Genomic DNA, 13777 nt, shown 5'->3' with positions numbered 1-13777 from the left:
AGGTAGGCAGGAACAACATCAGCTCCTTAAGTCTGCTGATGTCCTTACTGCCTACAGAAGGCTTTCGTGTTTATCTATATGGCGTTCATCCTTGCAGGAAGCTGCGATGCAAAACAGGACCAAAAATGTTCACCCCCGAATCACTGACAAAGAAACTGGGGTATAGAATTATCAGAAAGGAAGAGAAGGATGGGCATGTATGGCCCCCAGCCTCCACGCCCCCACCCCCGCCACAATCGTTTTTTAGAGTCCATTTCTGATTGAAAGACTAAAAGCCTGTGAATGCAGAGCCTATGGCAGGGCCTGGCTCTAGGTGAAAGCTCACTAAATTTCTTCTCTTATTAACGCTGGAGCCAGAAGCAATGAAAGAAACACTGGTTTCTAGGTCTGTCAAGGTGCATTTTCAATATTCCTCTCTAAGGAGCCATGAGGGCACTGGGAAGAGCTCGCCCGTCTGTCTTTATCCCCTACACAGGTCTGGCACAGAGTCGGTGTTCTCGAAACGTTCCCCCCAACTGGACTGAGTGAGCAGGCAGTGTGAAAGGGTAGGGGTTGGTGTGTGTGTGTGGGGGGAGGGGGTTGGCTGAGAGAGGACTCTTGACATACATAGGAGAAGTCCTCAGCGTTCTGGCAGAGGAGTTTGGGGAAAATGGCCTGCCTCTGAAACCGTTCCTCATCCTCAAAGATGTTGCCGTACATGAAGCCATTCATCATGGTGGAGTGGGCGTGGATGTCAATATAAAACTCCAGGCTGGTTTTCTGTTGAGAGAAAGGAAAACAAATGAGAAGTCTGAGGTCACAGAACTTGCCTTAAAGGCACTAAAGGCTAAATGAGTGTGCTTGTACGTATGCACACTGTGTGTCTCTGTCTCTGTCTCTCTATTTCACATACACACTTTCTCTCTCTCTCTCTCTCTCTCTCTCTCTCTCTCTCTCTCACTCATACACACACACACGCACATACACATGGTCTATCTCTGTCTCTCACACATAGTCTCACTGTCCTTTTACACACACACACACACATACACACACACACACAATTTCTTTTCAAGCTGGCCCTAATATTTGTCAGATGAAGATCAGTTTCTCACTTTAGCAGCATCTGTCCTTGGGGTCTTAGAGTGCTACCCTTTACAACCTTCATTACAGGTCTCCTAAAGAAATAAAATTTTTGGTAAAGAAAGTTGTGATAAAAAAAAGAAATTAAAAAAAGAAATTTGTGATGCTTTTTACCCAAAAAAGTTAATATGAACATTGATATTAAACTTAGTAGAATTTGTTTCTGTTATTAATGAGGATTACTTTCCAGGTAATGTAATAATATTTACATTGCGTCTGCTTATGTTATTTTAACTAATTAAGGCTGTTTCTAGCTGAGGGGGTTCAGTAAGTCACACTCTCACTTTGAACCTCACCTATCTTATTTGAAAACGGGTATTTTAATTCCATCCTCAAAGAGTCATACCTAGCAATACTACTGATGGTCATTTACAGCATAGGTAATACAAGCAAGGTAGGGATAGACCACATCATATTCAATCGACGGTTTTGCCTGACTGATGTCGCTGTTGTCCCAAAATTTCGAACGGGATCGGACCACCGTCTCCTTCGTGCAAAATTCTACTTCACAGAGCGGGGAGAAAGGGCTGCAAAGTTCAAAAAGAGAACTCCCAGAACGACCACCAACTGGGAACTCTTTGGTACTATTGCGGCAACATGGGAAGATGCCATTGTTGACAACATTGACAAGGAATACGATAGACTGGTTCAGCACCTCCATGAATGTGCGAGGAACGCCAAGAGAGAGATAGCCACAAAAAGTCGCCTATCTTCGAAAACTCTTGAGCTAATTCGCCAGTGTGGTTTGGCGCATGCCTCAGGCAACCGCAAGCTAACGTCCGAGCTTGCAAAGCAGTGCAGAGATGCGATCAAGGAAGACCTCAAAGAGAGAAGAGCAGAAGTACTGGTAGATGCGGCAGAAGCCGGGAAAAGTATTCGTAACGCCCGCCTGTCCTTCGCCAACTATAAGACCAAGATGACTGCCCTCCGACGTCCTGATGGATCCATCACATCCTCCAGAACGGCAATGGAGAAGATCATCCATGACTTCTACTCAAATCTCTTCGATAGCCATGTCCACTTGCCAACATACCAAATTCCACAGGATGGGTATGTCGTTCCCAACGTTCTCCCTTCCGAAATCCGACACGCCATTTCGTCAGTAAAGAAGCAAACAGCACCCGGCCCAGACAAGGTCAGACCTGAACACCTGAAGAACCTGCCGTCAGTACTCATCAATACACTGGCTCGGCTCTTCACTCGCTACCTGTCTGAATGCAAGGTTCCATCTCAATGGAAAACCAGCAGGACCGTACTACTGTTCAAGAAGGGAGACATCCATGACATTGGCAACTATCGCCCGATCTGCCTATTGTCTGTCATCTACAAGTTGTTCACTCGAGTCATCCTGAATAGGATTGGCAGAACACTAGATGAAGGACAACCATGTGAGCAAGCAGGGTTCCGCAAAGGATTCAGCACCATCGACCATATCCACACGATAACCAAACTCATTGAGGTTTCTCGGGAGTTCAAGATGCCGCTCTGCTTAACGTTCATTGATTTAAAAAAGGCCTTTGATTCTGTTGAGACGGAAGCGGTCATTGAAGCCCTAGCCAATCAGGGCATTCAAGCCCAATACATCAAGATCCTCCGTGAGCTGTATTGCGGATTCACTACCAGGATCTCACCATTCTACAAAGAAGTGATCGTTGATGTCAAGAGAGGGGTGCGGCAGGGTGATACCATTTCACCAAAACTCTTCAGTGCCACCCTCAAGAACATCATGCGACGACTGGAATGGGAAGGAATGGGAGTGAAGATAGATGGTCGGCAACTACACCACCTCCGCTTTGCTGATGACATTGTTTTAATAACACCAAACATCAGCCAAGCGGCACAAATGCTGGCCGACTTTGACCGTGAGTGTGGAAAGGTAGGACTACAGCTGAATCTTACGAAGACAATGTTTATGAGAAACAGCCTTGTTCCTGATGCCCCATTCGCTCTCAATGGAACGACCATCTCCGAATGCAACAGCTATGTGTACCTAGGTTGAGAGGTCAACATGACAAATGACCTGGCACCCGAGCTGCGCAGGAGAAAGAGAGCAGCTTGGAACGCCTTCAAGAACGTCGAAGAAATAGCTAAGAGGACGAAGAACCTCCGGCTCTGGGCACATCTCTTTGATTCCACTGTTCTTCCTGCATTAACATATGCCTCAGAGACCTGGGCCCTACGCAAACAAGATGAGAACGCCATTCAGGTCTCCCAGAGAAGAATAGAAAGAGCTATGCTTGGAATATCACGTTTCACTCAAATGAGAGAACGAATCCGGAGTTCTGACATCCGTCGACGATCAAGGATCAGGGACGCTGTCTCATTTGCCAAGGTGTCGAAAATCAGATGGGCTGGTCACGTAATGAGATTTAAAGACGACCGTTGGACTAGAGCTGTTACTGATTGGATTCCACGGGATGTCAAGAGACCGCGTGGCCGCCCACCTACCAGATGGTCAGACTTCTTCGTCAAGGTCATGAACGATCGGTTTGAGGCCCTCCATGTTCCCGGAGCGAAGAGATGCCATTGGGCTACACTAGCACGCGACAGGGACAAATGGAGACGTTACTGGCGCCCGCTCGAGCAAATCGACGACTAACGGGAAGTTAAGTGATTAAGTGATTAAGTGATTTTATGGTATATTGATAATTTGTGGAGGAAAAACAAGCTTGTAATTTATAAAGATAACGACTAATTTTTTACTGCTATCTACCTGAACAAGTCCAAGTTATTTCTAGCTTGATATGATGTTATTTGTTAACCTCCTTTCTATAAGGAGGCAAGGGGATTAGACTGTCTGCCCAGTTCCTGTACATCTGAAGGATGCTAAGTACCTCTGACTGAATGACAAAACCAGACAATCCCAGAGAAATTCTGATAGCCACCATAGTGGACTGGCAGTCCAAAAATCAGGGTTTTTTTTTTCCAGTCCCTCTTAAATCTTCACTGTTTTTCAAATCTAACCTAGCTTCATTTTATATCAGCCCAATTATTTTCTAGCAGTTTTTTTTCTGTGAGTAAAAAAGGCTCTGAATAGGGAAGAAGCTGATCCAAGCATAAGGAGAAACATGAACCAAAACCCAGGCTCATGGCATGGAGCCAAGTCAACCTATTACCGTCAATGGTCAACACAAGAGACAGTCAAGGCAAAGCCTGGTCACTTTTCCAACTCCCATTCAGCATGTAGCCCTAGGAAAGATGAAAAACCTATGCTTAGAAGGATTCTCCCTCTTTGGGACACTTTGAAATGAAGTTAAAGCCAAATGAAAACCATGTTGCTTCAGGAATGTGGGCCTGATGACTGTCATTTCATTTGCCTCAGAGTTGGAGTGAAAAATTATGCTTTACTGAGCTCCCAGTTCTCTGGGTAGCATAAGCTGTCTTTTGAGAGATACAAGATGCACTGCTCTGTGTGATATTAAACTCATCATTTTCAGCTTCGGAGGTGGAATGCACAATGATTCAACAGGAGCCCTATAAAAGTCATCTTTGCAATTTTATTTTCTTCAATTGTCTGTCTTTTCCCTCTGAGATTTTGATGAGCTGCAGAGGGAAAGGAGGAGGTAGAGAGATGACTTCAGAAATGTACAAGGAAAATGTGCAATTCTATCTGTGGATGATGGAGTTAGAGAGTCTCAGCAGCCAGCTTTGTTGAATTTTCCTGGGTTATCTTGTGTAGAGATGTTGCTGACTTCGAGCTGGCCAGCAAGGTGGTGAGGGAGCAAAAATGAAAAAAAACTAGATTTCTCTGATAACTATTCAGGAATATCTTCCTCTGCCCTATACTTTCCCCAGCACCTAATGTGATAGCACTGTATATAGACAGCAGGTAAATGATTCTGATTGAGTCACATGATCCCAAAATGAAAACTGAAAGCATTTATGGTGAACCCCAAATCCTCTAGCCACCAATTTGAATAGGGCCACGTTCATACGGCCTCTCTCATTTCTTGGGCTTATTTATCCACAAACTAGTAAAGTCTTCTCCTTTTCCTCCACTACACACAAATGGTAACATATCAAACATTCTATGACAATCTGATTTATTTTCTTTTGAAATATTTCAAGTGAAATATTTCAAAATTCTCAGTATACAAAGAGTTACCCTGTACAAACTAAAATATCCTCTATGACATTTCAATTGCGTCCAACCTTTTCCAGTTAGAGTGTTTTCATGATTGACTCTGTGTATACACTATTTCACACATATACAATTATAAGTAGGATAAATTTGTAGAAGTAGAATTTCTGGGCTCACTGTGCATTTGCAATTCTGATCAATATTGACAGATTGACCTCCTTAGGAGGACCAATTTATACTCCTGGCAATGAATTTTAGTTTTTCTTTCTCGGTTACCTTGACAACATGGATGAAATAAAATTTTTTGATATTTGCCAATTTGATGGGTGAAAAATTATATCTAAGATTAGTTTTAATCTGAATTTCTTTTAGTATAATTATCTTACATTATATGATTAAGCATCTTTTCATATCTTAAGTATTGTTTGCACTTTCTTTTCTATGAATCTTCTGTTCATTTTCTTTGCCCATTAAAAAATTGGGTTGTTGAGCTTAATTTATGAAAATACTTTATTAAAGAAATTAGCCTTTATGTATAGTTTAACGTAAGCTTTACTTCATTTGTTATTTGTCTTTTGATTTTATTCTATTACTTTTCTCTAGGGCTGGAGCGATAGCACAGCGGGTAGGGCGTTCGCCTTACACGCGGCCAACATGGCCGACCCGAGTTCGATTCCTCCGCCCCTCTCGGAGAGCCCGGCAAGCTACCGAGAGTATTGGATATGCCAGACACAGTAACAACAAAGTCTCCAATGGAGACGTTACTGGGCCCGCTCGAGCAAATCGACAATCAACGGGAGGGCCTTTACCTTTTTACCTTTACTTTTCTCTATGCAAAAATTTCTTATACTATTTTTACATAGATTTATTAATGTTTCTTTCATAGTTTCTGTTGTCAATTACTTCAAAAAAAAGAGGTTTCACATAGAATATGAAAATTTTTAAACAGTAGTGATTTTCAGGTTTTAGTCCTATGTTTCCTACTGCTTTTTTTTTTTTTTTTTTTTTTGCTTTTTGGATCACACCTGGTGATGCACAGGGGTTACTCCTGGATCTGCACTCAGAATTTACTCCTAACAGTGCTCAGAGGACCATATGGATGCTGGGAATCGAACCCAGGTCAGCCACGTGCAAGGCAAATGCCCTACCTGCTGTGGTATTGCTCCAGCCCTTCCTACTACTTTTGAGAAAAGAACGTTTTCTTTATTTTGGGGCTGGAGTGATAGCACAGCGGGTAGGGCGTTTGCCTTGCACGCAGCCAACATGGCCGACCCGAGTTCGATTCCTCCATCCCTCTCGGAGAGCCCGGCAAGCTACCGACAGTATCTCGCCCGCACGGCAGAGCCTGGCAAGCTCCCCGTGACGTATTCGAGATGCCAGACACAGTAACAACAAAGTCTCCAATGGAGACGTCACTGGGCCCGCTCGAGCAAATCGAGGATCAACGGGAGGGCCTATTATGGTTTGTGTTGTTACAATCTTGTTAAAGTCTATGGTATCAATGTATAAAATTACTGCACCCTGCCACCACCAAAGTGCCCATGAACTTCTGCCACTGGTCCCTATGCTACCTTTAAGGGATCTTCCTTCCCTATCTCCTTCGACTGATTGGGAATACTTTCATTATCTAAAGCCAAGGGTTTATCATTGTTAGGTTCTGCCTATTCCCTGGTTTCATCTCTCTATATTCCACATTTGAGTGAGCTAACCCAATCTTTGTCCTCCCTATGGCTTCTTTTGCTTTAACATGATACTCATTCATATGCAGCGAACTGCGTGATTTTATCTTTTCTTATAGCTGCCTAGTATTCCATTGCACAGTTTTATTTTAAATTTATAATGCATTTTGAAATCTGGAGTACTTCCTTTTCTACAGTTTCTTGCATATTTCCCTATGCTTTTTAATAATTAGCTTTTATGACCTTACTTTCCATTCAAAATCTTGCCTATCATTTCAATATGAAGTTATATTAAAATTCCATAACAACCTAGGAAGAATTGACTCGTGACTCTAGTCTTCTAATCCAAGAATATATTTGATTTTCCATTTACTCAAGTATTTTTGGGCATATTGTAATAATTTTAATTCCCCTATAAATACCATGAACATTCCCTCTAAATGTGATTGTGGTTTGTGTTTATAGCCGTTAATACAATTGTGATTTTTCTTCCATTAAATCTAACTGGTGATTCCATATAAATATAGTCTCTTGATTTCAGCATATTAATTTGGTATCCAGATATCTGACTAATTCTATTATTATTTATAATAATTTCTCAATTATTTTTAAAACTTTCACTTGTTTACTTACTAAACAAATAATTATTGAATATGACTATATGTTCAATAGTGTCCTATCTAATATGACACAATAGTGTCATATCTGGGGATATGCATTGGGAGTAATATTAGCACTTGGGGTATAACAATAAACACAGTAGAAAACTCGTAATCACACAGAGTTTAAAACCTATTGGAAGAGACAGAGGCTTAATTAATAAATACGTAAGATTTATACAATACCCAAGTAGATATTAATGTCATGAAGACAAAGAAAGCACACTAAAGGAAATATAGATTTTGTTGGAGTCAAGAGAGTTAATCTCCAGAATATCAGGTAGAAGAGTCTTCCAGGTAGAAGAAGCAAATGTAAAGATCATAGGCACTTGGTATATTTAATAAACAGGAAAAAGTTATGGATGCCTTAGAAGAAGTGAATAAAAGAGGCAACGATTCCTGGATTGGTATTCACTTATGTGTATTATTTTTACTCCCTCTATTTCAGTTTTTCTAATTTGTTTTTCATGTCTGGGCTGGAACAATAGCACAATGGGTAGGCGTTTGCCTTGCAAGTGACCAACATGGTCGACCCAAGTTCGATTCCTCCGCCCCTCTCAGAGAGCCCGGCAAGCTACCGAGAGTATCTCGCCCACATGGCAAAGCCTGGCAAGCTAACCGTGACATATTCGATATGCCAAACGCAGCAACTGTCACAATGGAGACGTTACTGGACCTGTTTGAGCAAATCGATGAACAATAGGAGGACAGTGACAGTGACAGTTTTTCATGTCTAACTACACTGCCTAGTATCTCTAAAGCAATATTAAAGGGTTCATTTCAAAGCTTCTTTCTCATGATGAGATTCTCAGAGACAGAATGAGTAGAAAAGTTCTCAGAAATGTGCCTGAGTAGGACTTGAATATGAGGTCTGCATTTATTTTCTTCTATGATACATATACTCGGCATTTTTCTGAGAATGCCAAAGATCACAAATACTAATTTTAACATATAATGTTTATTCTACGTCTCCAGAGTGGCTTTATGGACTTGTGTTGGTCAGATTAGAATGAAGCGTGAATGGTAAAATCAGTATTTCTAACTTTGATTTCAATGTTAACATAATCTATGACCACAGTCATCTAGTAACTCTTTTTTGTGCCTCAACTTCCACACCTTTAAAATTTTTTGTTAGGTGAGCTTCCTTTTCACCTAGAGCCTGTGGCTGGCCTTCCATCCATAGAGCAAAATTCCTGGTACTAATCTCAGCCATTCCTGGGTGTTACTCTCCCTTTTTGTTGCTTTATGTTCCCCAGATGAATGCAATCTTTCTGTGTCTATCCCGCTCTTTCTGACTCATTTCGCTTAACATGATGCTTTCCATGTAGTACCACTTGTATGTAAATTTCATAACTTCATCTTTTCTAACAGCTACATAGTACTCCATTGTGTAAATGTACCAAAGTTTCTTTAACCAGTCATCTGTTCTTGGGCACTCAGGTTTTTTCCAGATTCTGGCTATTGTAAAGAGTGCTGCAATGAACAAACAATTGCAGATGTCACTTCGACTATACCTTTTTGCCTCTCTGGGATATATTCCCAGGAGTGCTATAGCTGGGTCAAATGGAAGCTCAGATAGAGAAGAGAGTACCAAATGAAGGGTGTTGTGAGGGCCCTCCCAGGGTGGGAGAAGCATGCTAAAAGTAGTCGATAGACCAAACATGATTGCCACTCAAAGCCTCTCTTGCAAAACACAGTACCCAAAAGAAGAGAGAGAGAGAACAAGGGGGAATACCCTGCCACAGAGGCAGGATGGGACGGGGGGGGGATGAGGGTTGGGGGGGGATTCTGGGACCCGTGGGGATGGATGACGGGCACTGGTGGAGGGATGGGCACTTGATCATTGTATAACTGAAACCCAAGCACAAAATTTGTAAGCCTATAACTGTACCTCATGGTTTTTCACTAATAAAAAAAGAAAAAAAATTTTGTTAGGTGAGATATAGGAATTTTCACTTCCTTAAAATTTTCATCATTTCTTCTCAGATAAAATAAATCCCTCGTTTTTCTCAAGTTTCTTGCTTAGTTTTTGATATCAGTTCTTGTAACAATATACCTAATCTATGGGCTCTTTGAATAGAGATGCCATGTCTGATCTAATTCCCAGGAATTGCTTGCTCTGCTCTAACATCTTCTTTGGGGAGCAAGAGTCACACCCAGTGATGTTCAGGGCTTACTCCTGGCTTACACTGTTCATGGATCACATCTGGCAGTGCTTAGGAGACCATCTGGGGTGCCAGGGATTGAATCCAGATAAACTGCATGCAAGGCAAGTACCCTACCTGCTGTACTATCACTCCACCTCCTCTACTAGCTGCTTATCTAGTTTTCTTATCTCTTCAAAGTAAAATATTTAAATACAAGCATATCACATCCCCAGTTAAAACTGTTATATAATTTTCCATTGCTTACTTAGTCAAGTCCAGGCAATTTAATATTCTTTAAAAAATACTGAATGCTCTGGATCCTGAAGTTACCTCCAGTCAGAAATTTTACATTTCAGCCAGGTGGAGCTACTTAGGGAATTCAAAACCACTATAGTTGTAACTTTTGTCTCTATAATTATATTAAAAATGTTTCCCTTTTGTGAAAGGGAATTTACTTATAAAATAAAAATATTTATTTTTCTCTTTATCTGGTTAACTCTTACTAAATCTTCAAATTTAAGTCAGGCTTGAAAGGATGCTTATTAATCCCATTTCCTTTTGTAGAGCCATAAAAGACATTGCCCAGTCTCCTGTAACATTTGGTTGAGATCAAATGGAATGTGGACAGTGGTGATGACTGCCACTTGCAGGCCTGGCCATAAAACTTATGCATCATCACCCACATTCTCTTTTGCTTTTATGTGTGAAGTCCATAAGAAAGCTGTGGAATAAGAAGAAAGAAGAGGCTTAAGGTTCTGAATCAACATTGAAAGAAAAATGGTCAGGGGAGTCACTTGACCCAAATCAGAATTCAGAATGTAAAGAACCTTCAGTGAATGAAATCACTGACTTGGAGATTGTTTGTTATAGCACCAAACATTATTCATCTGGCTTGTACAAAGCCTCATTTCAAAGATACCTTTTCTAATCCTTTATGTTGAGTTAATAGCCTCATTTATATTTTCATAATTCAAGGTTCCTATCTCTCTCAAGATACTTACCACATGGCAGAGTAATTATGTTTTTTCCATCTCACATTAGAATATGAGCTCTTTAAGGGAAAAGACTATATACTTTGATTTATTTTTAAATACAGAGGTCCAACAAAAGTCCTGATAAATCATAGACTGGGAAGGACTAAAGACTTCGAAAGGATTGGACAGAAAGTGAATTGATGGAAGAATAAGCAAATTCAATGAACCAACAAATGCATCTTGAGTTTCTTCCAGCAGTCAAATGAGGTGCTTCTCTGTGGCCATATCAGAGCAAGGGATGTGTTGCTAATGGGAGGCCCTTAATTATAATTTGGGGCTGAGAATAGGAGGGAAAAGCAACTCTGTTCTTTCCTTCCAAACTAAGAGCCTTAATTAAAACAAAGTGAAGTAGGGCTGTACCCTTGCCAGCAGCCAACAGCTCATCCTGCAATCAGGGGCCTAAAGAGTAAATTAAAATCAGTGCCAATAAAATTAAAACTACCATGGGGCATATTTGCAACATAATTTACTGTGTAGTTTGCTTCTTTCTAGACACGAGGGAGGACATCCCCGCCCCCGCCCCCCCCCCCACACACACACACATTCTGAGTTGCTTCCCTGCTTCACCTCACTTGGCACAGGCCAAAGCCTGGCATGGGGCTGTAACATGGTGGTCCCAGATCCTCCATATAAGGGGTAGGCACAGATTTATCCCAATAAAGGGAAGATATGCAAACCAGGAAGAGCAGAGGAATTTATCTCAGGTTTGTATATGAGAACAAAACTGAAGCTTAGACAAGATGGATGGCAAGCTGAAAAGGATAAGCTGTGTTATTAATTTTGTCATAGAGAGGAGGAACTGAAGCTCCGTTAGCATAAGTAACTCCCTGGAAATGCAACAGGACATGAAAACAACTATCTCTCATAGTCGCTCAAGACCAGGAAGCACTCCTGATTTCTGCCTTCTCCTACTCACTATAGGAGTAACTTATTCCCTAATGTTCCCTAATGCTGATTATGGACAATGGTAACAATGATAGAAAAGGGTAGTCGTGGAGTAGCGTGGTTTGGGATCTAGTAGGCTTGATTTGAATTGTCAGTTTAGTCATAGCTAAGTCTTACGATCTTAAATTTTATGAGTTATTATCCTTCTCTGTGCCTTCATTTCCTTGTGTTAAAACTGGAGCAATAATCCTAATTTCCATGAAGTAAAATAGGGCTTTGCACTTAGTCAAATGTCTGACAATTTATACCCTCTTAACTCATTCTTTTCCATCACTCATTTGGCAAGTGCTACACTTGACACCAAGGATCTGGACTGCTGGAACTAAAAAATTCAACAGGGAAGATTGATATTTTATGGTATTGCATCCAATGGAAGGTTCAAATATATGTGGAAGGGCTTTAGGGTCATAGAGTTGAAGAGGGACTTGGGCACCCAGTTTAGAGAAATGTAAATTTATTCCTTACTCCACAGGACATTTATTGACAATGACTAACATCTTGCACATTTGTAGTTTATAAGCCTTTCTCATACCAATGAGCTCATTTTACTCTCTTAACAGTACTCTGAAGAAAACAGGATCATGATCTTGGGGTCTCAGAAGTTCAGAGACTATATTGTCAATATTTTATAGCAGTAGAGGTCATGAACAGGAACTCTAATTTCTATCTAACTTCTCGGTGCCCTCAATTCCTCTGCTTGATCCTCACTTCTGAGGGTCATCCAGCTGCTCATTCCTGCATCAAAAGTGGACATGGAAACAAGTTGAAGAGCCAGATTTTCCCACAGGAATCCTGGGCTTGAGCAGGAAGAGGAGACAAATGATGAAGAGGACTGAGTTATAATATTTAAGCCTGTTAGAGCCTAGGGAAATTTTAATTTCATAATTAAAAGTTAATGTTGCTTCATTATAAATCAAAGTCTGGTGAAACTAGGGCACCCCCAGGAACATATTAGGAACTCAATAAATATGTGTGGCCTCAATGCTTGGAGACATCTCTTAGAGGAGGGAGTTAGCTAATTCAGAGTGGTAACAACAAGTCTAGCCACTGATTGGGGGTGCAGTATATCTCAGCAGATGTTAATTCCTTTGCCCCCCAAAAGCTTGTCTTAATACTCCTACCAATCTGCCTAATATATTATGATTATGGAGATGTGTTTCTTCCTCTTCAAATTTACCAAATTCTTTTACTTCTTAGAGTTTATTATTATGTGCCGAAAGTCTTAAATCCTTTAAAACATCACATTTTTCTGCTTTGAACAATTTTTGTTTTCTTCTTCTATTTTCTTTGGATTCCAAGGACAGATTCTGCCAGCTTCTCTCACCTTATCTTCTTCAATACCGTGAGTGCATGCTGTTTTTCCTTGGCATGCCCCCGCAGGCAGAGCCCCCTGCAAGAGGATACTTCAACCATTTCCCCACACTAATGCAGCCTTCCCAATTGGCAGAATATAAATCATTGCTTTTCAAAGGAGTGTTCAGTGGAGCCAACATTCATGCTGATATTATGCATTTTATCCCTGAGAAAAATAAGATAGTTCCTATCTGCTTTGTTCACTGTAGGTGGCAAGAAGAGGAGGAGGGGAGAAGAAATAGACAGGAATATATCTGATCCCTGTTCCCTTTCCTTTTCCACCCCCCCTCCACTTGTTCTTTCTCCCTTCTCTCCCTTCACTCTTTTTCTATTTTGTCTCCCCTTACCCATCCTTCTCTCTCCATTCAGCCTGGTGGAGGAAGGTCAGACAAGGAAATAGCTAAGTATACAAAAGCCTTCCTTATATGCTCAGAGATTTCTGTAAAGACTTGGTAGAGATTTGGGGCTGGAGTGATAGCATAGAGGGAAGGGCATTTGCCTTGCACAAAGCTGACCTGGATTCGATTCCCAGCATCCCATATGTTCCCCTGAGCTCCGCCAGGAGTAATTCCTGAGTCCAGAGCCAGGATTAACCTCTGTGCATCACCAAGTGTGACCCAAAAAAGCATTAAAAAAAAAAACCCAAAACCCAAAAAAACAACTTGGTAGAGTTTCAACTGAAGGAACTATCAATCCATTGGGTGGACAGCATAGACTCCCCAAGAGGAGAAAGTGGTTGAAATATGGGAATGTTTCC

The 13777-nt window shown here is 41.1% G+C and overlaps 1 protein-coding gene across 1 annotated transcript in view; it reads right to left on the bottom strand.

Moving 5' to 3' along the window:
- The window catches only part of AGBL4 (AGBL carboxypeptidase 4), a 1380022-nt gene that overhangs the window by 51043 nt on the left and 1315202 nt on the right, over nt 1-13777 (bottom strand). Inside the window, exon 10 of the mRNA XM_056122279.1 lies at nt 607-759. Within this exon, the coding sequence (XP_055978254.1) occupies nt 607-759 (153 nt within the window). The remainder of the gene's footprint in view (nt 1-606; nt 760-13777) is intronic.

Source organism: Sorex fumeus, unplaced genomic scaffold (assembly GCF_029834395.1).
Source record: "Sorex fumeus unplaced genomic scaffold, SorFum_2.1 ptg000045l, whole genome shotgun sequence".
Classification (NCBI taxonomy): domain Eukaryota; kingdom Metazoa; phylum Chordata; class Mammalia; order Eulipotyphla; family Soricidae; genus Sorex; species Sorex fumeus.
The sequence above is the reverse complement of the archived record's forward strand: the minus strand, read 5'-3'. Positions and strand labels throughout refer to the sequence as shown.